This window comes from Struthio camelus, chromosome 7 (genome assembly GCF_040807025.1).
Source record: "Struthio camelus isolate bStrCam1 chromosome 7, bStrCam1.hap1, whole genome shotgun sequence".
Taxonomy (NCBI): domain Eukaryota; kingdom Metazoa; phylum Chordata; class Aves; order Struthioniformes; family Struthionidae; genus Struthio; species Struthio camelus.
In genome coordinates this window covers 9,427,393-9,454,027 of record NC_090948.1, presented here as the reverse complement: position 1 = coordinate 9,454,027, position 26,635 = coordinate 9,427,393, and the positions used below count along the sequence as shown (strand labels likewise).

At 34.6% G+C, this 26,635-nt stretch overlaps 1 protein-coding gene across 4 annotated transcripts in view; it reads left to right on the top strand.

Annotated features, from left to right (window-relative positions):
- Nucleotides 1–26,635, top strand: part of ATRNL1 (attractin like 1) — a 542,042-nt gene that overhangs the window by 270,107 nt on the left and 245,300 nt on the right. For all 4 annotated transcript variants that reach the window (XM_068951630.1, XM_068951631.1, XM_068951632.1 and 1 more), the window contains exon 26: nt 19,689–19,750. In XM_068951630.1, coding sequence (XP_068807731.1) covers nt 19,689–19,750 — 62 coding nt within the window. The remainder of the gene's footprint in view (nt 1–19,688; nt 19,751–26,635) is intronic.

Sequence of the window (26,635 nt, the reverse complement as noted above, 5' to 3'; positions counted from 1 at the left end):
AGTTCCTGATTGTTCTGGAACTCAAGTCTAGCTAAGTTTCTACGTGGTTATCTGGTTACAGACTACAGCCTCATCTTCTGATTTAGATCTTACAGACTCTTAACTCACTAACCTGTGATGGCACATCTCCAATTTTCAATTCAGATATTATGGAAGATTTTCTCCTCTCCAAGACACAAGCCTTGTTAGCTAGTCAAGCTAGTCAAATTCAGAAAGGCTAAGTTTTCTAACAGAATTTCTGTTCTTTAGATTAGACTTTGAGTGTGGATGAACAACAAGTATTGAGGTCCGTGGAGAAGTAAACACTCATACTGCAGACCCTAAAAACCTGGCTTCCTCAATACTTGAGCAAATTTTTGGTAAGCCCTTTTAGCATTGCAGCTTCTCTTTTCTTTACTACAGAATCTTGTCTTCTGGTTCTCATCTTCTGAAGCTGCCAGTGAATGTCCATTGCGTAGTGTTTCACTCTCATCATCTTCAAGTCACTGCCACTCCCTAAGTTTTTCCTATCTCTTATCTGACAATTCAAAGCTTATTTTTATTCCTCTTCAAAATGCAATATAAGTGTATTAGTTATTACCTTCACTCATTCTTCTAAAATGATTGTGTTAGAGTATTCTATTTGAATTGCTGTTGATCAACAAATAAGTGAATTTTGATTCCTACTTTGGGTATTCTATTTGAATTGTTGTTGATCAACAAATAAGTGAATTTTGATTCCTAACAGTGAGCTAGTCGATATGCAGAGCCTCTGCTAACAGTTTGTGACTATCTCAGTTTATTTTGTCTTGACATTTGACTTCTGATCCCCAGTGTGCAATTTACAGTCTCTACTCTATCTTGAAAACAAACTGGAATTTGGAGTTACATATTAAGACATGCACAGATTAATGCTAATGCATCACAATCCCCAGCTGAGTATTACAAATTCAAGATAAAATGTACAGTGCAGCAAATAAGCTCAGGCTAAAAGGGTAAAAATATTGTGAAAAATGCAAACATTGCCTATTTCATTAGATTATACATTAGTTTTTTTTTTTTAAGGAGGTGTAATGTGCAATTTTATTTTTGATTAGATTTTAAAGTCATGTTGTTATCTGTTTGAAGTTACCTGTCCCAAGGTATACATGCATTGTTGCTTAGATATTCATTTTTGAAACTGTTGGGCAGTTTGTACTTTAAAATAAAAAATCACGGTCAAGATAAAAGGCATTGAAAACATTATGGAATGTGTATTAAGATTTTGGTTTGATTTGAGGGTTGAAACTTGCCTTTCAAATTAAGCAGAATCCTTACATTACAAAACCAACGTCTTTAAAAGATGTGTCAAATGAAATATTGGCATATAATAAATTATTGTAGAAAACAGATCATAATGTATCAGCATTCAATAAAGAAATAGTTGACCTGAAACTGTACTTGAGTTCTGAGATCTTTGATTCCTGTCAAGCTTTTAAGTTACAGCACAATGAATATTTGGAGAGCTTGAAGAGTCACTAAAATTTATGGATAAAATTCTAGTCGATAAGACTCAAAGGAAAATAAAGATAACTTCCTGTTTTGGGTTTAAGAAGACAGCATTGCAAATGTTATGGTAGAGATGTGGTTCACTGTAAAAATATTTTTGTCTTTGGCATTATGATTTTGTTTCACCACAAAGTAAAAGTTAATGACTGAAAATTAATATTAATAAACAAGTAAACATAAAAAATGAAAACAGAGCAATAGTTTGTCTTTTATGTAGTTTTGACTGATGGAAAAGATACAACAATGTTCAATGGTAATAGATCCATTGATTTTTAGTTTTGGAACACCTAAAATCTCTTTTTTAAGTAGGTTAATTTTTGAAAGGATATTAAGCAGAATTGAATAATTTATTCCTTTTTTCTATCGTTTAAAAATAAGAATGGAAATATATCAATTAAGAATGAATGAGCTTTTTTTTTTTTAAAGATCTTTCTGAAGAAGCTCTATAGCTTTAAAGTGTAAGGCTTATTGTTGTATATTAGCATTTTTTGGAAAATGAAGATCAGTGCGTATTTAAAAGACTAGAGTAGAAGAAGGCAAGATCTTGGCCTGTTATGGAAGAAAGTAATCCTTGTTCAGAGAATTTACAGCGTAAATACATTTAAAAAATTATGAATATGAAAATGCAACACAAAGTAGAAGAAGCTGATCAGCATAGTGGACAGTGATCTTTGTACATGAGCAATACATTTCTTCGAATTTCTCATTTCGCATTCCTTCTGAGTGATAGAATGTGTATTCTTGGTGCTTTGCCTTCTAGACATTTCAGTATTTAAGCTAAGTGAGACTTTCCTACCAGAAGAATGAAATTTTTGGTCAGATCTCAAAGTATTTATGTTTTTTGGTATTTTTTTTTTTAATCAGGCTTTGAGCTGGCACAAGACATTTTAAAATGCTAGCTGATGGAATTAACTTCTGTTTTCAGAAGAAACACAACTCAGACATGTAAAGGGATTTTTTTTTCCTTTTGTTATATTTAGTTTTAAAAATTGATGTATGTCATACCAGCGATTAATTGTGCCAGTGGTTTAAAATTTTATGGCTGTGACTTGCCTGAGGAACATATTGGTGACTGCCACTGCCGCCCCTTTTTTGGATTCTAATGCAGTACCTTCTTGAAAGTTTATGCTAGCAATAGCCTTATTAATAGATTTTCTGGTAGATCCAGTTGTAAGGATATTGATATCTGGGACATTTCAAGCAACCCATGTGTATGTGTGCATAGCATATATCAATCTCTATTATTTTTCATTACCATTCTGTATTGAATTTTGCAGCTATTGAATTTCTAAATTAAGTGCAAACAATTTTAATAATACAGTTAAGATTTTATGCGTACTAAGAGTCAGGAGATACAAAGATAGGCTTACCACAGCAATTTCAACGCTTTCTTCTTATTTTTAGCAGTATCTATCAGGATATTTTATTTTAATGGCTGTAGGTTTTGTATTTTTTATTTGCCTATAAAATTTTAGCTTGAATCCTGGCAAATGCAACTTCTGTCTGAGTTATAGTGTGAATGTTCTGTAGACGTTAGTAAACTAAACATCCTATGGAGTGCCTTTAAATGTAGAGACTCCACTTGATCACCATATTGTTCCCCACAGTCTTATTTTCTGATGTCTCATAAGTTTGAATGTCCTAATTTTGCTCCATGTAAAATTAGCCATGCCATCAAATTCGCATAATTCACGTAAAGGATGTATTTAACATTTGATTACTGTACACAGTTGTTATATTGTATAAAACTGAACTTTAAGAAATCCATAACCAAGGAACAGAAAAGGAATCAAAAGGATTCCATCAGATTTGTGGCCTCAATTGAATGTCATAAAATGTGATCTGTCTTCCAGCTTGTCTGTTAGCAAAAACAAACTTAACTGTTAGGTAGGTTAAAATTAAATGAATAGTATTTTATAGAGGTAGAATCATTGAATAGATATCATTTGAAAATGAGATATTTCAGCCCAAAAAACCTTAAAGTGTGCTCCACAAACTATAAGCAATACTGGTGTTTCAGCAATAGCATTTTGAGGTAAATATATTAAATTGTATCATAGTATTAAGCATTCAATGTCATTACCGGAAATAGGTTTTTTTTTTTTTCAGGAACTTTTGTTAAAAACAAGCTTGGAATGATCACTCCCTTTCTATCAAAATCTCAGTTGGTAATCCCTTTTTTTTAAGATATCAGTAGACACGCTCAAGACTTATTTTATGAAACTGCTTTGAAATCAGTAATAAACATAGGCATTATAAGTAGAGTGCATGAAAAAAATTTTAAGTATGGGGTGGATTAGATTTTTTTGTTTCTTTAAGTTAGCACTTTTAATGTGGATATGTCTGCACTTGTCACTTTTGAAAGGAAAGAAAATTAAATCTCTCAGAAATCCTTATGCTGTCTTATTTCCTGTTCTGACACAGGGGTCTAATGACATATACTAACGACCTGTGAGAAGGGAAATAATCATGAGTAATCACAGAATTACAGACGCATGGAAGTTGGAGGACACCTCTGGAGGTGGTGTGGTCCAAACATCTGCTCACCACAGGGTCAGATAGAGGAGGTTGCTCAGAACAGTGTCTTGTCGGATTTAGAATACCTCCAGGGCTGGAGACTCCGTAAGGTCTCTGGGCAGCCTGCTCCAGTGTTCAACCAACCTCACAGTAAAAAAAGTTTTTTCTTATGTTTAAATGGAATTTCCTGCATTTTTGCTTGATCTGATTTAGATTCAGATTTAAGGATCTGATTTAGATTCAGATTTAAGAATGCAAGTGGTATATAAAACAGTTTGACATACTATTTTTTAAAATGATTACTGAGAATGTATAAGCACTGAAAGTTGCTCATTTGTGAAGATGTCTTATAAGCTTTGAATATGGTCACAGGATTTATTTTCGTCAGAACTGTTTCCCAAAAGGATAATTCAAGACTTCAGTAAACAACATAAATCAGTATTAAGCCCTCTACAGATGCATAAAATAATTATAAAACAAACTCACAGCTAGATGGCAATTAAGATAAAGTATTAGTTCTTCTCAGAAATCATAAATATAAAAAACTAGAGAATATTTTGTATAAACGTGTTCATATCTTAGTGAAAACCACAGGCAAGTTCTCATTTAGACTAAAAGATGTGATACACTGACATAATCTTAGGAAATTCTGTATACATTTGGGAGAAAAGACTGCATTCAGTGCATTTAGTGGAAGATATCTTAGAGACTACTTCTGCAAAATTCTTGTCCCAGAAATTATTCTGAATATCTTTCTTGGATTCCTCTGAAGATGTTTGATACATAGAGCTGCTTGCAAGCAAGCTACCTTAAAAATCTGTACATGAGAAAAGTCCATCCTGTAGAGAGTAGACATTATAATTTTAATTTGGTAACTTCAAGCCAGTCAGAATTGTCTATTAAGGTATTTAGCTCTTTGGGGATGCCATCATTTGTTATTATTTGTTACTCAGTGCCCTGCTCAGTGAAACTCTCACAAAAGGCTGCCAGGGCTGTCACAGTGCAAAAATTGAAGCTTGTCAAATATGATTTTGTAGGAATGTTTTGGGGGAAAAATGCTTCTTCTATTTCTAAAACTTCCCAGGAAAGAATCTAGGTCACTGAACAGGTACCCCCAAAAGCAGATGTTAATCTTTCTGCCGTACGTTGATATGAAGTATTCGACATAAGAAGGAAAAAGACACTATCTGTGTCTTGACAGAGTTCAGGCCAGCATTATAATTATGTAGATCCCTGTAAAGTATTTTCCTTTACTCTCTAAAAGCATAAAGTGCCCTAACAGGAGAACGATGTGTTTATTTTCTTTGGATTTGGATTTCGTTGAAGCTGTTCTACAGCTGAATAGTTAATGATCTGTTCAGTTGCACGTAGCTGATCAAACAATTAGTGTTTCTGGAAAAGGTACTTGGGAGAACATGATTTTTAAAAAGTAAGAATAAAAACTCTAGTGCCAACAAATTGGTATTTTTTTTCCTTCTAAAGGGTTAAGATAGTTAAAATCGAAAGTAGGCAGGACTGAGTTCATGGTTATGATCGTTATGAGCTCCTATTCAGATTCTACTTAACTTGCAAGTCATTTATGTTAATTAAGTGCCTTACCATTTGTCCCTGAGGTAGAAGCAAGTTGTTCTAAACTGTGAAGGTTAGCCTCCAAAATCACAGTTCTCAGTGAATACATATCTGAAATATCACACTCCATTTCTACATTTCAGTTGTGGATCTTTCATTAAAAATCTCTTGGTTTCACAGAAATTACCATTGCCAGTACATATCAGTGTAGTCCATTGTATTATTCCCAAAATGCTAGCAGGGGTGGCAGCTCACCTTACAGGATGTTTTCTTGGAAAAATGTTTCAGTGGAATAGGTGTCTGTTCCTCACTTTGGTTTACATCTCTCTGCATCCATTTGAAAACTAATTACTCTTCCACCTTTCCCCAGGCAATTGCTGCATGTTATTTAAAAAAAAACTAACATCAAAGGTTCCTGCTTTCTAGCATTATAAATTTCTATGTATCTTTTTAAAAATACTTTCCTGGATCTGACAACATATTAGTCAACAATATGATACGTTGAATATATCAATGATATATCAGCCTGGTTCTACAGAACATGTTACTAGGTTGAGTAAAATCTAAGCTGTCAATTGTCTCTGCTTTTTTTCAAATTTATTATAGCCTGCAATATAATAAGAGTTTCAAATGATGGATAAAAATTAAATGAAAGAGTAAAATTAACATAACAAAATTGGATCATAATGTGTTCTGTTAATCCTCATCATTGACTTCTCATTTTATCTTGCAAAAGTCTCAGTTGTCAGTTTCTGGATTTTGATCACCTCTTTGAGGAAGAGCATTAAACTGATTTTCTTCCTTACCTGTTACATATTTTCCTTCTTAGTAGGCTTTTTTTTTTTTTTAGTTGGGGGGGGGGCGGGGAGCTGCGTCAATGAATTTTTCTGCTGAATGGGAATGGTTCCTTTTGGTTTTTTTACAGATTAAAGAGGAGTCACCAAGCACCACGCAAAAGATCAGAAAATGTAATTTCTATAAAGTGGTATTATATACATAAATCTTATGAAAGACACATACCTTTGGGATATCCTAGGCCATACGCTTCTGTGTAGTTCGTTACCCATGCTGATATAAACCTTTGATTCGTGGGTTAAAACCGGAGGCTGAGTAACCTCATAAATATGCTAATCTAGACTAATCAAGAAAAGTGCTATTGCAAATGGAAGATTTTTATTCCACAGTTCCAACAGCTTTATAGCATGCTCTACATTTATAACAATAAACTTTGGGAAATTACTCTCTTCATGTTTAAGAAAATGCTTTGCCCCGTTCTTGGCATCTCACTAATGATTTTTACATACATTAAGTTGAATGATATGATCTTTAAGCAAAATTCAGGGTATGTTTTGCCTTTTCTAACCAAGTATTCGATTTCTAAAATGCATAAAATGTTGCATAAGTTTTTAAATTCAGCTTATATCGCCCTATAAAAATTTTATTACCGTTTTTATTAAACTGGAGACCAACCAGTGAGTTAACTAGTAGACTGTCTGGCAAAACCAGCTGTACTGTGTGGCTAAGAAGTTAAAGGCTTAGAGGATTTTGCAAAACATCGTTTTTAGCAGCGCATTTTCCATGTATAGATTTTTTAGGTAAGATGAAAAATGTCTTCCATGTAGGAAGGAAGGAAGGAAAATAGTTTATTTTTCATGTTTATAAACTTTAGAAGACCAGAATTCTGCTTTTCTTTGATGATGTAATTTCTATATATTAATAAATTCTCATTGAATGTTGTATACAGAAATAGTTGTGTTAAAATAAGTATTTTTCAAGAAGCAACAACAGTTTTCTTTAGTTGATGTTTCAGCTCTCAGCTATGGCTATTGCAATACTAATTTTTACTTGCCCTATTTTGAGTAATCCCATTTCTGATTTTGTTTAAAGAAAATTCAGTTACTTAAAAAAGGAGGAAAAAAGTCAGTTCTTAATTCATTTATTCCTTAGTTCATATGAAATACCTGTCAAAAATAATTATTTTCCTAGTTTCTGTAATCAGTAATTACAATTTTTTATTAGCTGCCTGAAGGATTGGAATCTAAACACTGGGGATTTGAACAATACAGTTTATTAGGTTGGTGCTTGTAAGATTAACTATATAATGTAGACTTACCTCCTTGCATAAGTATCTGCTTTTTTTTTTTTTTTTAATATAAAATCAGGGTCCATTTTTTATAGTAAGCCAACATTTGCCCAGACAACTAATTCACTCTTCATAAAATAAGACTATATTTTAATTTTAGATTTAAATGTGACATTTTACAGAAACAATGCTATTAGCTTTTTCAAAACCAGAAAATAATTCAGTCTGTATTTTCACTTTGAATTCCTTCAGCCGCTTTAACTTGAAGCTCAGATACATTTTAAATACTTTTTGTGTGGTACAGTACCACCAGTTTAGATGTCCTATACAGAGCAACTTTGCTTCTGAACTCCAGTCTGCTTACTGGAGTCAAACTGAAATCCAGCCATTAAAGGTTAAAGGCAGGAATCAGCTGTTCTGTGGCCACTCTTTAAAGGAGCCTCCCAGCCCCCGCAGAAACCTCTCTTCTTGTTTTCTCATTTGATCTGATTTCTACTGCATTTTTTTGATCGTCTACAACAGTAAACAAATTACTATTGATTATTGATAAATAATGGAAGGCCGATTATACTGAGCAGTCTGGATTGCGTGGTAAATTAAACTCATTTGAACGATAGGCCTTTTAGCAGAGCCAAGTACAAGATCAGTAACTGTCTACAAGTTTGCTTAATTGCAACATTTTGGAGTTTGTGTATCTTTCCACAACAGTCCTTGCTTATGTCAGAGGAGCAGGATATATAGACTTAACACAGAGTTAAGGTATCTGCAGCTTTATGCTCGAGCTGTTAGTTTTCTCTCAAACTGTTAATTTTCTTCTGTAGGCTGTAAAGAGCAAGTAGGAGGTTTAATGTAATCATATTGCAGCCAGAGGCATATTGTAATAACAGACATGGGAATGACTACATAAGTAGGCCACTTTATGAGACATGTTGTGTCCCATAGAATTTTATTTTCTCTTTCCTTTACGCGCACTCTTCTCACAGGTTGCCTCTGCCCGGTCTGTGAGCATTTCCATTCAGAAGCGATGTGGGCAATTTCCTTCAGTATTAGCTGCTGCGAATTGTGCAAACTAAGGAACACAATAGACTGTTCTTGTCAGAGAGTCAGTATTCTGGATGTGCATATGCTGTAGGGTGGGATGGTGGTAAATGAAGATGATGTTGCAGGTCAAGGGTCAGTGAATGGTGATTTTAGGCAGTTCCGTGTTGGCGTATCAAGTGCAGGTAGGAGGCTAAGTGCAACTTGGGAATGCCAGATATTTGCGCTAGCTATTCTAACAGAAACATCTGTCCTAGTTAAGAAGATATTTTGTGTGTTTTCTAGCTGTACTTGCAGTGCTCTGTGTGATGTTTGCTAGAGAGAGTTGAGATCTTGCACTGCTGACTGATGTGGACAAAAACTTTGTATTTCTTGAATTTCAGAGATTTATTTAACTCCTGGTATAGGAAGGAATGCTTAGCTGCCCTCTGCACTATAGGATAACTGCTGTGAAGTGACTTGTTTGCGTTAATGAGATGTTCTCAGATTCATCAGACAACTTTATAAAGCGAAATATACCCTGCCACAGTAGCTCTCTGTGACACTGATTTCAACCTTCAGAAAGGTTTTTTTTTTACGAATCTATGCGAACTCTATAAAATATGTATTTTCAAGTTGCCTTCCTGTAATGTCAGTAATTACAGAACTGTGACCTAAACATTAGCTATTTAGTGGTGGTGAGTAGGTGTGTTCCTGAATATAAGAACCCTGGTCCAAATTATTCCAGCCTGCTTCTTGAATTCTTACTCCTAGACACAGCTTGATGGAGTAATATGACAGTAGTGTGCTGGCACCACCAGAGTTAAGCTTGTGACAGTAATTCCATGTTGACATTGATGAAAATGTCATAAGGGTCTTTTGTATGTGAGGACGTATCTTTTAGACTCTTTTGAAGAGAAAAGAGATAGCACTGCAGTTTTGCTAGGTTTTTAAGACAGTTATGTTACTATTTTTTATGCACTATTTTCTGTTGCACCATTTTTTCCTCAGAAACATATAGCACTTTGAGGAGTGAAATTAATCTGTGTGGGCAAATGGTTTGTGCAGAATCATCAATCGTGTATAAAGTTGAGGATTTTTTAAATAAATATAATTTACTATTTTGACTTACGGTAGTATTCTAGAACCGTATTAATCTACAAATTGTTTGAACAGGTTTCCGTATTATAGGCAGGGATTCATGATATTTTGCAAGCCTGTTGATCATGCTGGATGGGAATGAAAGTATATACTGCACCGAATACAAACAGTTTCTCACACACTTAGGCTGCACTATCACTAGCCTATGCTTGAGCTAATTCAGATTTGGCAGGAAAAGATCTAGATTTCATTGCCGGAATGGAGATTGCTTTTTGACTAGGAATGAGTCTGAACAGGACTTGGAGACATGGTAACTTGAACATGAGTTGGAAGGGTAGCACTGTGTATGCCAGAGGGCCGTGCAGTCTGTTTAGAACTTTCAAGATGAGCATGCTGTAGGCATTGTCTTATCGTTCGTGGGACCGTTATTGGTATCAGCTTGTACAGGTAGGAAAAGAAAAAAGTTTTGGAAAAAACTAGATATAGATACGTCAAGGATCTGAAAAGGATCAAGGATCTGTTTTACTTTGAAAGGTGTGAAAGTTAAACCTGTCTGTTCTTCAGAAGACCGAGATGGCTTGAAGCTGAGTGAGCAGGTTTGATATGTGAAACAGTGGAGCTTCAGTTCAGGTGGACTGAAGATTGGGCTAACTGAAACCTCATGAAGTCTGTCAAGGAGAAGTGCAAAGCCCTTGACCAGGGCGGAATTATCCAATGCCAACTTGAATATGAGCTAACAGTATGCTCTCATTTCAGATAAGGCAAAAAACATGTATGAGGCCTCATTAAGAGGACATTACTTCCTTCTAGTCAGCAACGGTGAGGCTGTACCTGGAATGCAGTGTCCAATTTTTGGTGTCCCCATTCAAAAAAGTATTGCAAAGCTGGAGAGGGTCCAGAGAAAGCATCATAAAAATGCTTATGGACCTGGAGCACATAACGTAGGGTGAGACTGAGCACCTTGGGCTTTTTCAGCCTGGCAAAGAGACTCCAATAATAGACTACACTACTTCTGGGGAAGTTACAGAGACGATAGAGCTAAACTCATCTCTATAATAGCAGGTGGTAAAATAGGGGGAAGTAGTCACAAGTTGCAGCTTGGGAGATTCAGCTTGGACATTAGAAAAAATTCATTATGCTAGTAGTGAGGCACTGAAACAAGTTCCACATAATGGTTTTGGAATCCCCATCCTTGGAGCTTTTCAAGACCTCTCTAGAAAAAGCTGTTGCGAATCTAGTGTTGACAGTGGTCTTGCTTCAGGTGGAAAGTTGAATGACATGAGCAGATGTTCCAGATGTTCCTTCCAATTACCATTTCTAAGATTCTGTGATGGTAGTTGAAGGGTTTAAATAATCTACGTCATAACAATATCTAATTGCTGAAAGCTGAAAAGTGAGAGAAATCAAGTTCTAGCAAGTAAAAAAATGCTTTTAAGTTTAGTTTGATCAACAAAACCATATCATCATGCAATGCTTCTGGCTTTCTCTTTGTATTAGAATTTAGGTATTAACATATTCAAAACTATTCTTGGATTTGTTTCATTCTGCCTGAGTCCATTCCCTTTGCTTCTATGCTTAATTTTCCTACCTGCTCATTTAATCTAACCTAGGGTCTTGAAGGTGTCGTCTAATGATTTGCTGTTTCACAGTGTGTTGGTGGGAAACCTAATCCTGTGGTTGGGGAACCCAAAGATTTATTTCTAAAATAACTTTCTGATACTGTAGGTCTTTGCTTCAATTACTTTTGATCTTTTTTTTATTTAAGTTTGAAACATGTCTTTTCTCCCCTGTGACTTTTAATTTTCTTTCACTCTCTCATTGACTTAAATACTTAATATTTCAATTTTTAATAATGTCTGTATTAATCATTACAAAGATATTTTACGTACTGCACTAAACTGCAAATTAGAAAACATTTTTTTCCCCCGTTTTTCTCCTTCGCTTCTTGGATGTTATTAACTGAGTATTTCTATCCGTGGTAAGTATTTGTACATATGTGTACACACGTGCTAACTTAAATATAGGAGCAAAATCAATGGGAGTGTGTGCATATCAATTTTAATAGGCGAAGTGTAAGGTGGGAAAAATTTCCGTTGTAAAATCCTTCATTAAGAATGTCATTCATCCCACTTGAAGACAAACCCAGATTGTTTTCCAGCCTTTCGTGATTTGGAATAGAGTAAATAATATCCTAAAATAATTATATTGTCTGAGAAAGAAAGGGTTGGGTGTTTGGATAATCTAGTGTATGCCATCATAAAAGATAGGACTTCAGCATGCGAAGCTACTCTCTAGAAGCTGTTTTTCAAATCTTAATGTGAAGACTTTGATCTTGAGTCTGCTTCTCTTGAAATTATTTTTATTTCTCTGGCTATGCTATCGATATGACAGTTTTACTGTAACTAGTTCGCATCTTCTGGGACGATTGTTTGTCAACACAGTACATTGGAGCACATTTTTTGTTGGCATCAGTACAGTGGAAAGCAGTAGGATTCTATCAGTAGGCACTTAACTCCATATTGATGTTCTGATCATTTCAACCCAGGAGGAGTAAGTATTTCTTTTTCCTATTTTAGTGTTATGTTACTTTGGAGAAATATCTGATTGGTACTCAGAAATTATGAATGAAATGTATCTCACCTTGCATTATTTATATATTCTAAGTTTAATATTAGATTAGCCTAAGCTAGTCATAGACTCCCTATGTAGTTTGTGAAGAGAAGTGGTCACACACATTTAGATATCTATTTTAGAGTCACTCATCTCTGAAGTGTCTTTCTATCTCTGCTGATTATTATAAACTAGCTGAGTATTTTTACCAGACTCTTAATTTCTGCATGGAAAAATTAGGAGACATATTCTTTCAAATGTTTTTCTCAAGTTCTAGAAAAGCCATTATTTAGAATGAATGTGTGTCACGTTTTTAGTCTGCATATTAAAGTGTTTAATGTTTTTCTAGACCGTACAAAAATCACTTGAATTCACTGGTGATAAATTTGTCCTTTTATTACCACATACTGTAGGGATTTTTGTTGTCCAAAGGAAAAGGAAATACATTTTGTGTTCAATATGTTGAATATTTCCATTGTGAAAAAGGCCAGAGTTTCCTACCATCTACCTTTCATTGATGCAGGTAACGTTCCTGTTAAATAGTCCAATTCCAATGTGAAAAAAATCTTTCCAAAAAAATTCTCTTTCTAAAAAAATAAACACATAAATGTTAAATAAAGTGTTAAATGAAAGTTTGCAGTCATGAATCTTATAACTAACCATGTAGTTACTAAGTTTAAAGATATCCATAGAGGTTTTTTTCACCGAATTTTTATGTAGTACAGAATAATGTCTTTAAAAACAGTATACTTGGATTTCTGCAGTCATGTTTCTGCATATTCTGCATCTAAGCTTCATTTTGTATAGCAAATAATAGATGAAAAATATTATTACCTCTCTACAATTTTCAACGTCGTGTTTCCAAATTATCACAGTATTTGACCTTTCCCATCTTTCCTACTAAAAACTTTATACACAAAATATGTTCTCATCTACCCCATTATTTTCCTCAGCTGTCTTTTAGATTTCTGTTGTCTAAAGTTGCTTCAGTCAAGAAGTTTTTCTTGAGAAAATGTAAAAGGGGATGGGCAACAAAATAAATTGATCTTCCTGTTTAGTCAGTTTCCACTTCTTCTCCTTTAGAACATACATAGTACCTGTGTACAACAATTTTATCCAGGAAGGAATTCAATTACAGTTCTCATGATAGCAAAGGAAGAAATAATTTTTTAGGGTTTAAGTATCCATATCAATACACTCCAGGCATTTTACTTTGGGTTACCTCTGACCATTTCATAGTATGTTTCGAGGTTTAGTAGTGAGACCATCTACCAAAGTTTTAGTGTGTATTTATTTTAGTTTATTTTATTTGTTCATTCTTAATAATAATTATTAACAGTGGAAGATGAAAGAATTTTATTAATGGAAGTTGAAAAGTAGTACTTGTTCACTGCCTGAGCAGGTAGAAGCTTATGTTAGTGGCTAACGCAGACTGGTCTGAAATGGAGCATAGATTAAAATTGCTTTTTTATACAGTATTTGAATATATGAACCATTCCATATATTGGGTTCATATCAACCACAAATGTGGAATTTTGATTCAGTGCACTCCTATTGTTGTGCCTAATTTTTCCTTTCGTTTTCCCGTTTGCTGTATTGGTTTCCAATTAGAATTGCACAGGCAGTTTCTTGATACCTGTTCACCTATTATTTTCAAACTAAAACACACAATTATTGTTTTCTAAGGCCAAACTTATTTCCATGTGTAAGGTGTGCCTAAGTTAGACTTTCAAGATATGTCTCTTTTGTAAACCACCACATAATTAAAAAAAGTGGGGGAGGGGAACAGCTCTTGACCTCTTGTTCTGTGGGACTGTATTACTGCTCTGTAAATGATCAAGATGGACACAACATGAACTGTTCGGAGCAGGGGAAAAAAATCTATTCCCAGAGACATTAACTTTTAGCGACTGGAAAAATGACATGTTCAAAAGTTGTTCCTGTTTCGACAACCACATTCCAAACATCATTACTCTGTGTAAAGTATGTTTCCTACATCAAGCATGTAACCAAAACTTTGTAAGAATTAAGAAATGCCGTATAGTAAAACATTAGTTGCGATACATCCTCATATACAGTGCTCTGTGACATATTCTGCTATTTTTGCGCAACTCAGAGAACTCCAAAGAAATAAACAATCTCTAAAATTCTCCACCAATTTTCCCCAGCAGGGCACAGCTCCAAGATAGCTGCTCTTGAATCCTCCTTTAAGAGACATATCAGGGGTCAAAATGGCTTGTTCTCCGATTATGTTCACCCAGTGATTCTTATGGGCTTCTTACAGGTTCTTCAAAGATGTACAGCTTTTTTCAAAGGCCTGAACCTGGCAGAGAAAAAAGACAGTCACATCACTGGTGCTTGTTGAAGCAATTACCGCAGCTCAGTCATTGCCCATCAGCTTTTTCTTCATGTAGCTTTCTCTCTTTTAAGATTGTAAACTGTAACAGATATATAACACATCTTCCTTTGTGAGCTCTGTACACTATCTTTGAGCTTTTATGACTGTGAATTTCAGAATGAATCTACTTTTATTCTGCATATACATTTGGTATTACTGTGATTTAATGGAATAAAAATGTAGTGTACTGTAAGATTGTACATGAAAATCAAATTTTGAATATTTTAATTCATGATCCAGGTAAAAACCCAGGATAGAAAAATCCATCGCTAGAGAAGCATATCTGATAATAATATGCTTAAAGTTAAAATGTCAAGATGAGAGTAGTAGGTAGAGGTTTGTATCTTTTATTAAGCTAGCTGGATAACTAGAAAAGTTAGGCAAGTTTTCAGACACACAAGCCCTTCTTCACGTCTGCTATAGAAGAATCAAACTTCAAAGCTAAATCCAGGTTGAAAGCAATTGCACACAGCGCATTTTTCATAAACAGTCAGTTAAGTTCTTACCTCTCAGTCCCTGTCCTCAAAAGAAACCAACAAAACTCCTTTGCAAGATGAACCTTGACATGAAATTCATAACTCTACTGCATATAACAAGCTATGACTTTAATAGAAGTATCAATTTTATGGCATTTTATAATTTCCTTACACACACTTATCTCTTCATGTTTCACAGGTTGTAAACTATCCATCTCTCTTTTTCCCTTGCACCTTACCTACCTTATCAACTCTTTTCCTTCCCTCAGTTATCATCCCCTCTACTCCACACAAGAAAAGTCTTTTATCTGATCTAATTTCCGTATTTAATTAAACTCTGAGCAATCTTGCCAAATTCAAGGGGAATTATTATTTCCTTTTCTAAGGAAAACAAAATTCAGCCAGTGCTACGAAATCATGTTAAAGATTTTGTGCATATCTTGAAGCTCTCTGGATATGGTTTCGTGATGTTTAGGGTACAGCTTTGGACCTCTATTGTGAAAATGGTAAATTCTAATTCATCTTAAAACATAGGCTTAATTTTTTTTCTATTTTTCTTTGCAGTCAGTAGCAAAGGATATAAGAAAAATAAGCATTTGCATTTCAGCAAAACCTCTTAAGTCATGTTGCAAAACAACAGTTGGTCTATAACAGTGTTGGATCATGAAGTCATCACCAGTGACTGAGCCATGAGCTCCCACTTTTAGCCCTGGTGAAACAAGGAAATGAACTTGAACTGTTGTAGTTGATGAGAGTTTTTCTATTGTTTTTTCCATGGGTGAGGACACTGTTCAATAACATTTATGACAGATAGTTATCTATAACCTTCCTTCAAAGAGTGCAATAGATCACGAAGGATAGTTAGCTAAATATATCTGTATCTATAGCAATATCTATATCTACCATATCTATGTCTATTCCTTCTAACTTCTCTTTTAAAAGCCTAATACTGATGAATGCAAGTATTAGCATCTACACCTGAAATCATATTGCCAGTAATATATTAGAGTGCTATAAGTAAATGTACTTCCATTTTTTGATGCGAGGCTGTTTAAAGCAGAGATGTAATTGTTCCCCATTTTTTCTAGGGAGCTAATTTTATCCTTGAAATTCTATTCGCTCATAAAGACTGTCGTTTGGCATAGATTAATATTTACTGCATGCCGTTTGGTAATTCTATTCTACAGGAAATGATGGAGATATGATGTAGAATTGAAGTTTCTTGTCTTTACACATGATATAAATTTAAGAGAACAGTTTGTACTATGTGGCTTTATCTTGATCCTCATTTATAAGAGAAGATAAAGTTAATACTCGTGGCACCCACAGGCTTATTAGACTTTTTTTGAAACTGAGGGCTACTTAGGCATGATGTATTGCAAACTACAAATGAACAAAAAAGCTGTTCATCTCTAATATCTTTATTTTAAGTCAAACGTTAAAGCCTGGGCAGAACGAATTTTCTTCGTCTTGTCTCTATGCCATCACAAAAAAAAAGACAATAGTACTCATATCTAGATGAAAATCTAGAATTATCGCTCTGTGGGTGAGGTTTAGGTTTGTGACATTTACTTGCACCTGCATGACCAACTCATAATTAAAATATGTACAATTTTGTTGTTAATATTCTGTTTTGAAATTAGTGGAAGACGTCCCATGGTACTGTTTGTTCCGAAAATACTGTAGTTCATTTGCTAAACATGGACTAAGAATCATAAGAAGATAATGTCTGATAACAGTTTAAAACTACTTTTGAAATGGAACTATATTTTCCTGGCCTTTATGATGACATTGCTACACAGTATGAGTATTATCCAAGAATATCTTGTACAACCAAACAAAATAATTCTTACAGCAGTTTTGTATTGATGTGCAGACATGAACTGCAGCAAAAGAACATAGCAATTCCTAATTTGCTTGAATGATAGAAGTTTTACAGGTGCAAGACATAAAATCATGAGGTTGCGTTCCTTTTGTAACTGTATCTGTAAAAAGCATCTATCCCATCTTGAGCTTAGAGATGTGCAAATTGTAAATTTAATCATTAATAGCCACATAAAATCATTAAATTGTTGTAAATCTGCTTACTTCATATTTACTGCATGGGTAAAAAGAGAAATAAAGGCACTAAGCTTTCTTAGAAAGATCTGATATAAAACTTTCCTTATAGGCTTATTATTTATATTCAGATTGCAATTTTTGATTGCAGGATTTTTCCTTGACAGTAATTGTTTCTGGACTGAAGGATGCTTTCGATGGATGCTGACACAGTAAATGAAAATAATTGTAGTAATGCAAAATATAAATGCTTCTTCAACAAAAGCAGCTTAGTAGTGTCATCAAAGATGAACTCTTTTGAAAATGCCTTATGTTTTGTCTCTTTGTATTAGTTCATCTTCTGAAATGTGATATTTGTAACAAATATTCTGGAAAAGGCAGCAGTTATTTTGAATGCTAAATATTATTTGAAAGGAATCCTCTCTGCATTTAAAGTACAGTTTGATCATAGGAAACTTATTGCTTTTCACTTCAGCTACTCCTAAAGAACTGTTTCTGTTTGGGGTGCACTTCATATTGGACCAACTAACTCTTCAGATCTTTATTCAGGTTTTATCCTTTTCTTTATAAAGGTTTCTTTTGGTATTAGCAGATATTTTGCCAATTTAGCCCACTCTGTAATTTCTCCCTGATTTTTTCTTATTTTTACTCTCTGCTCTCTCTAATTTTGGTACAGCATTCATCATGACAGTAAATTAAATTTTTGAGAATTTCATACTTCTACTTACATTGAGTGAATGTGAAAACATGTGTCAATTAAACTTGAATAGTGACTCAGAGGGAGCTCTTTCTCTCTCCTGCCTCATCCTGCATGGGCTTCAGTTTCTTTTCTTTCTGTAGGCAGGAATGTATTTTTTTCCTAATCCAAACATAGCAATCTACTTACGTTAGGTACATGGCCCTCCTCTCTCTAGAGAGGAGATAGATGATAGCACTTTAATGAGATTTTATGGGTAACGGGAGGAAAGTTTATCTCAAGGAGTTTACTACCCTAAATTACACTCAGATTCATTTATCAAGTATTTTTCTTGGTGTTATGGCCTGGGAAGTTTGAAATATCTCCTGCCTGTGCTCTGAGTTCTAGAGTTATTTACGTCACTTGCAATAGAAACATAGAGAAGAGAAAACAGAAACTACGTTTTAGAGATGTGTTTGCACGATGGTGCCCTGTATGCTTATTCCTGGTATGGTGCAACTTTCATGCTGTTCCTTGCTTAAACTAAGCAATGTTCTGACCTATGGTTTGGCTGTGTTTAGCTGGCACAAGGCACAGTAGCAACTTTATAAAACTAAAGTTTACATTATAGTTTTCCCCTAAAAGAGAATTCCTGAGTCTCATGAGTTACCGTTTTGAAAGTTCACAAATCAACAGTGAAAGGGAATCAGAGTAATTGGGTGTAGTGACTAGTCACGATCAGATATCAAATGCACAAAATCTATAAAATAAACAACAATTATTTGGATAGGCTAGGAATATATTTAGATAAACACTTCATGCAATTCAAAGTAGAAAATTCTGTATATCTTCATTTTGATAATTATACATTATGAACATTGAACAAGACAGGAACTTAGGAATATCTATAGAAATAACCTAAATATTAAGTACAGTCCTTAAGATCAGTATAAAAGTAACTGCAGGCTCTATTCCATGCAAATGTGAGTGTGTGTCTGTGTATGTATGCTGTCCTAGAGATAATTATTACATCTTTGCAAAAAATTATAGTAAAAAGTGGAACTAATGCATGTTTTTATGAGGTTTTAAAAATGTAATCAAAAATTTTTTTTTTATTTTATCTTTATAATAAGATAAAATATTCCTTTTGCTTGGAAATAGTTTCTTGTGTTATGCACCAGATTTATCTAACTTTTAAATTAATGCATGCATGCACTTTAAAAGGATGGAATTAAAATATTTTAAATGTATTAATTTTAAGCACGAAATGCTTTTGTTTGTCATTTTAAAAATCTTGTCTCAATATTCTAACTAAAATGGAAAATGATGATAGCTAAAATATATTGAGATTTCTTAAAAAGTTTATACCGATATGGTTTATAAATATTTTGTTCTTGATATTATTTATATCGAACAATAATTTTACGTAGATATTTCTGTTAACTTTACTACAATAGAAGGAATATATTCCATTGTTTATATTTTAACACAAAGACACAGAAGTTACTTACTCATCTCACTTTATGATAAATGCAGGTGTGTGCACACTGCACTGAAATACACTTGAAATAGCTCGTCCATAGAGCCGTTAAGCCCCAGCCTAAAAGCAATTGTTGATTCTGAAAATGTTATAATTTACTTTTATTTTATTTGCAGATTGCCTTCTCACAGCACAATACAATCATGGATCTCGTGCAGTTCTTTGTCACCTTCTTCAGGTAAATTGCCTTTTCTCCCTTCTGACAGAATCCATGCTAATTCTATTCCATCAAACCAATATCTTCTCCAGTTCCCTAATCTTTAAACTATGTTCACTAATTTGTACCAATGGAGGATCCAGTACTTTACCACAGGTGGTTCTTGGCTTTTGATATATTCAGTGGTACAGTCTTCACTTCATTTACTGCATAAAGCTTAGTCAGATGTGTACTTTACATTACAGTGTTTAAGAGAAGACAACCATGCTGATTTAAATGCAAGTAATTTATGTGTGAGAATTTTTAGTGAACTATTTTACAGAATTATTATAAATGATGTTTCTATTCAATAGCTTACTAACTTTATTTTTTTTTATAAACACAAAAAAATCATTACTAATGCTTTCATGAGTTAGAGATGAATTGTGAAAGGCAGTAAGTGATGCATGAGATTTGGTTGTGGCAGCAGTGCAGGAAATCTCTGGATCTGTAAATGGACATCTATTCTAGCATGTGAACAAAATTCCACTGAAAAACTTCTTAGAAGTTTAGCTGTCTTATAAATTGTCACAAACTTTAATATACATGCATTAGTGACAGTGCTTTGAAATCTTACTATAAAGATATTTGTCAATAACTGTAATGTGTGTGCAAATTGTGAACAGTGACAGACAATTATTGTTCTTCAGACTTTCTGGATTTCTAGAATTGCCATGTGTTTATTTCGCAATAAGTTCACAGTAGAACTTTTCTGTCTGCTTTAATCGCTGTGCTCTGAGGAACTGTACTTGAAGGATCAATGCTGTAAACAGATCCAGTTCTATTAATTATTGGCACCTAAAAGGGGGCAGAAATGAATGGGCCGTGAAGTCTTCCTTTCCCAATATATTGGCTAATGGAGAACAGTCTAACAGCTTACGCAAAGAATCCTATTACTCTTTTGCCACATGCTGAGCAATAAAATACTGGTTGCCTAAAGGTTGATCTAGTAGTTTGTTTTTCTGAGAAACCAAATCCAAGATCCAAAAAATGAGGAAGTTCAAGTGAACCTTAAGAATGAGAAGCTTTTATCACAGAAGACAAAGAGCTCTCTGCCCAGATCTGTTAGAGCAGAGGGATGCTGCAACAAGTAGCAGAGGTAGATGAGCAGGTGATTCATTTCTGCCCTACATCCTAAGGCTGGGTTAGAAAAGGTGAACAATTGCCTTAAATTATAGGGTCTGTGATGGTGAAGCCTTCTCTGTAAATGTATTGCATTAGCTTTCCTGGTGCAAGGGTGTGTTTGGTATGGTCTGTTCTGGGTAAATGCAAGCTCGTTGTGATCCTGATGAAAACAGAGCTCTGCTCTGCCTGAACTCTAAGCTAAGTGGAAGCCGAGGCCAGTGTTACACCCCTTACTGAGAGAAAGGGTATACTACCTGATGACTAGTGAACCATTAGCTTGAACTCAGCCCCAATGTAATTGTCCTACCAAAGCTTTCAGCAGACAGTCAGCTCCAGAAGACGAGCTTGCAGCTGTCTGCAGCATAATGTTTAAAAACAAGCTTAGGAAACCAGTTGCAGAAATATGTAATGTGTATATGTATATAAAAGTTTTTCAAGAAAGAAAACAGGAAATGCTGTGACTAGTGCATTGCAGTAATCCCAAGAAGAAGGTACAAAAGATGGAAATTTAGTGGCAGGGCATCCTCCAGAGACAGACACAAATTCAGCAAAGGTTTGATTCTTCTCTTTGATGTATATGGTGATAAATACAACGTCAATCAAAATATATTTTCAAATCTTTATGTAAAGTTGTATGGTAAACTCCTACAAATGAATTTTAAAAAGTTGAAACATTATTCGGAAACTTCACTCTGTTAGAGTGTAATTGTGTGGGATGTTTAGGGTCTTCCAGAGCTGAATATCACTTGGTAACTGGTTTAATCAGGAGTCCCTTTTGGATATTCGCAACACTGAAAGTGTAAGCAAAGTAGTAAACTGGAATAATAGCAGAAAGGGTGCTTTTGAGAACTGAATTGTATTTTCTAGAACTTCTCTCAAACGTCTTTGAGCTGTGTTCTCTGTGAGGATGTAAACAAAATCCTTTATCTATGTGTGTGGGTGAAAAAACAGTCTGACCAGTCTGAGGAGGCAACAGCCTCATGGTTAGAGTCTTCATCTCGGAGAAAGATTTATATTCTCTTTTGCTTGATTTCTCTCACTATGCAAATGCTGTTGCTCCTGTGTTATCAAACAGTAGACAAAAAGGAAAAGCTGTCTTTGACAACGCGTCTGTGTGGTTAGGTGTGACTAGGCCTGCCGGGGATTGAGCACTGCAAGGGCACGTTTCAGCACCTGCCCGTCTTGTGAGCGTGTTCTGGGTGGGAACTAGATGCTTGGCGGAGCATCTCAAGGTCTGAGGGGCACGGATATTATGCAGACGATGATGTTCATAGTATTGAAAAAGACTATTTACTTCCATTCTTTTTATCCTGGAGTGTTTCTTTGTATCTGCAAGTTCAGTGACCTTTTCTCTAAGGGTGGGAATGCAAATTGGTAAGGGTAGTGACAAATTTCTAAGTCTTATAGAAACTGTGGCATCTGTGTTGCTTTAGTCAATGCTTTCTAGCTGATGCCTTGAATACTTTTAGCCCTCGCACAGATTGAGAAGTGTGTGGCTTTTTTTTTTACATCTGCTCTGAAACAGTAAAGATCTCACTAGAAAATTTCACAAGCAGCAAATATAAACGACTTGCTTTTTATGCTGAAGAAATTCATCCCCACAGTTTATATATAAAGTCTATTCCTACATTACTCTGACCAGTAAAGCATTGGAATAAGCTAAGACTGGACTTTTTTTCTACACTGCTAAGTTACAAAGTAGTCTTCTGTGGGTACAAATCGTGCAGGAGTATATTGCTGTAGCTGAGTAGGTAGTCAAGACATTCTAGGCATTTGGTAATGGTATATGAAGTATCTGTAGTTTCTGAAAACACTATTTACTTTCTCTTTACGTCATATTTTATCGTGCATAAAAATTGACAGTGTTCGATATTTGTTATTTTCTATTATTTATGTTTTGCTTGAGTAAATCCAGAACTGAGAGCCAGGAAGCTCTTTAGTTCTAATCCTGCTTCTGACATTGACTCTGGGCAGATTGCAGCAATGTTTTCAATCTGTGCATCATTTACCTTTCATTCCGTTTGCATCAAACACACACGATACAAGGCGTGGATTAGAAAGCACACTGTTTTAGTTACATTGCTCAGTTTTACTGTATATTAGATAGAGGCAATATTTAGATACCACATTTTTACAGCACTTCACATGCAACTGATTATAAGTAGATGTGCTAATTGTGTTCTTTTTTCTGCAACAAAACAGCTAAGATGGTTGAGACTATTAAAAGGTAACTATTTTTAGTGTGAATAACATTATAGTTAGGAACTTATAACAGTACTCATGCATTTCTTGGAAACTTTTTTGTATATTAAGAATCTGAAATAGGGTTTCTGGTAAGAAATGTAGTTTTGTCTCCTATTCCTGCAGGCATGAAATTGATACAGTTGACAAAGGTTAATTATTATCATTTTTGTGGTAGGCAATGATATCCAGTGCTACTGTCATAACTGTTCCTTTTAAGCCTATTTCAAATGCATACAATAAGCCACTGCCTGATTGGGCAGTTGCTCTCACCATGCATCATCTTTTTGCTCTCAGAATGATTCCTTCCTTTGTGACTTGTTTAACTCTCGATGTGAAGCTGCCAAATGGCGATATTTATGACTGGCTAGTATGGTACACTTTAGTCTCTTTTATAACACTTCTCAGTAATACTATGAATTACAGAATTTCCAATTTATGATGAATGGAGTGACATTAAGAAGTATGGCTACTCAAACTGTTTGAAAATACTTTTTTTTTTTTACTTTTTAGAAATTCTAGGAAAAACATGGTCCTTTACAGTTGGGGGTACAGTCTTTTAGACAAATCATGCTGTGCGCACTACAAATGAGAGAAAAGAATATTCAAAATATGTCCAATACCCATTGCAGGTGGAAGGGAGGGGGCATTAAGTTAGGACAAGGATTAGTAGTATAAATTACAATAGGAAACAGCAGTTACTGAAGAACTAGATTTATCAACCTCATCTGGATCACTGTGTGCGCCAAAAAGTCATAACAATTATGCTACAATTATATGTCACACAATAGGAGTTGATGGGTTCGTTTCAGTGGGTTATATCAGAACTCGTGTTCTTGAGAGCTTCGGTACCTGAATCTGCCGTTGTTTGCATAAATGTGCAACAAGCCACTTCCTTAATACAAGTCTTCTCCTTACTAGCATTCTTTAGGGGGGCAAGCGGAAAGCAGGTGTTTTTGTTAAAAATAAGTACAATAAATTAGAGCAAGATTTTAGCATGCTTAGCTTTATGAGATGAAATATTGATCAATGTAATAAAGACAAAGTGCAATCTGTGAAGATCAGACCGTGTCCACCATGACTGAATTTTCAGAAAATACAGAGGTCTTATAAATCAAAATTATAACATTTCCTGCTAGCATGAAAATCAAGTTATCTTAGCAAAATGGATTTTACATTTGGGGGTAGAATAAAATTGATTTTTACTTAGTGAAGCATTAAACAGTTTTCACCTCACTTAAAAGCAAATAGTTGTTTGAATTCCGCTGGTATAAGCATGTCTATAGTGCAGTGGCTGATTTGAGGGTTTTTTTTGTTTAAAATGGTTGTTTTTGAATTATGGAGTATAGCTTTGTGTCTTCCTTTCTGTGAATCATCAGGAAATTTTTTCATCTCTGTATAGTTATTTGATTTATTCATATTTCCTGAGAAGACTTGGTACTAGCCTGTAGGCAAAGGAGATTCCCCAGTACCGCTGGATTGGTTGCTCCTTCATAACGTCATGTGAATCATTTAACCCCTTGTTGACTAGAACAATTTTCCATTATTTTCTCCTTGTTTTTCTTTCTGTGTTCATCCTTTGAGTCATTTGGAAGTGCGTTTGAGTGTACTAGTACTTGCCATATTTTGGGTTCAATATACTGTATTCCTCAAAGTACAGATTACTTGCTCAGCTTGATATCTGGAGGTGGCCTCTATACTTGCTTCATATACAGCAGGTTTGGGCTTTTTCTTGCTTTAAGTAGATGCATTTAAAATTTTGCATTTCTGGCATCATGTATGTGTCACACACAGACTGTGAGAACTGTTCGTTCTACCTGGTGAAATATTTAATCTCAGTTTTTGCTAACTCCATAAATAACTGAAAATAAGCAGAAATAAGTTCTGTAGTTGGATTAATTGCAGAGGGAATCAAGAACACATTTGAAATTCTGCCTTTTGTGGGTTGTTTTTTTCTCCTGTGGCTGAATGAGAAAGCTTGAGTATGAGACTGGCTGTTCAGAAATTCCCTTGGAACCAACAGGTTTGTTGATTTGACATAGAGACTAACAGGAGTAAGTGCTGATGACAGCTAAATTAAAGCTTAATGCATGATATTAAAGTAGCTTTGTGCAGAATGAGAACAGAGATACATGCATATACTAGGTTCTTAGATAGAACAGGTGGAATAAAAAGCTCTGTGTCCCATAATGCATGTTCATTATTTTTTCCCTAGTAGTACGATGCTTGAATTTAGTTGCAATGCTGTATCAATGCGCAAATAACGTTTGGGTGACAATTACAGAATTTGAACAAATTCTTTTTTTTTTTTTGTAAAAGAAAAAGAAAAGAAACTACTAATCTTAAATTCCTCTGTTCAGTCAGATCTCTGTTCAGATCAACCTATTTATGAAAGCAGAGAAATACTGAGTCATGGGAAGATAGGAAAGAGAGTACAAGAGTACATGAACTGTGGACTTCATATATATTAAAAATCTAATTACTTGCTCTTGAAAGAAGAATTCCGGATTCAAAGGAATTCATTTAATGACCTTTTTAAATGATAAAAACATTCCAGTAAAATTTCCCTATACCAAATGAAGAATTTTGCATGGAAGATTTTATTGTGTTTCTTGTGTGTTATTTTGTTGTTGGGTTTTGGGGGAGGGGGGGTAGAGGAGTCATTTTATCAACAGCAAGCAGAATTTTGAAAACTCCTCAATGGACTCCAAAGACTGCACTAAAACTCATACATTAAGGAATTGTTAAATCATTTGTTTATATTTTAATGTTTGAATTTAGTCTATATATGCAGCGCAGTCTGCTCTATTGGATAAGTGTTTTCTGTATGTTTTCGATATTTTTGTTATAATTTAGGAAAATACTGTTTCAAATTCATATTGATTTCCTCACATGTCTTATGCCAAAATTCTAAATATCAAGCTCTGGAGTTTAGTATTCTGTCTACAGTCAGATTACAGAACAATAATGATCCTTTTTTAGCCTGGAAATCTAAGAGTCTTTGCTCTACCTTAAGCAAACTTTCGTGATAATAGAGGTTTTAATAGTGTGAGCTATGACCTCTTTACGCTTACACCTTCAAGTATATTTACCTCTTTGGAAAAGCTCTTGGAAATGTTACATATTGAACATAGAAGTCCTTTAACGATTTATAGAACTTCCTGATTATATACAATTCTAACACTCTAAGCAATGCTGTCATTAAATAAGCATGGGTTGGTGGCTGCTTGAATGTGTTTTGTATTCCTGTGATTTGTTGGCAAATGATAGCATCTGCGCGAGAGAAGCAGTGCAGTGAAAGAGGAATGATGGGAAAGCAGAAAAATATGTGGTTGAAATACTGTGAATTTTTGGTTTGAAAGGCTGCTGAAATTTGACTTTGGTTGGCAGTCCTCCATCCCTGAATACACTAATTGGCTGTAATTCAAATTAATTAGACTTTTTTCCCCCTTAATTTAAATTCTCAAACAATTAGTATAAATCAGCAAAATCATTGCAAAA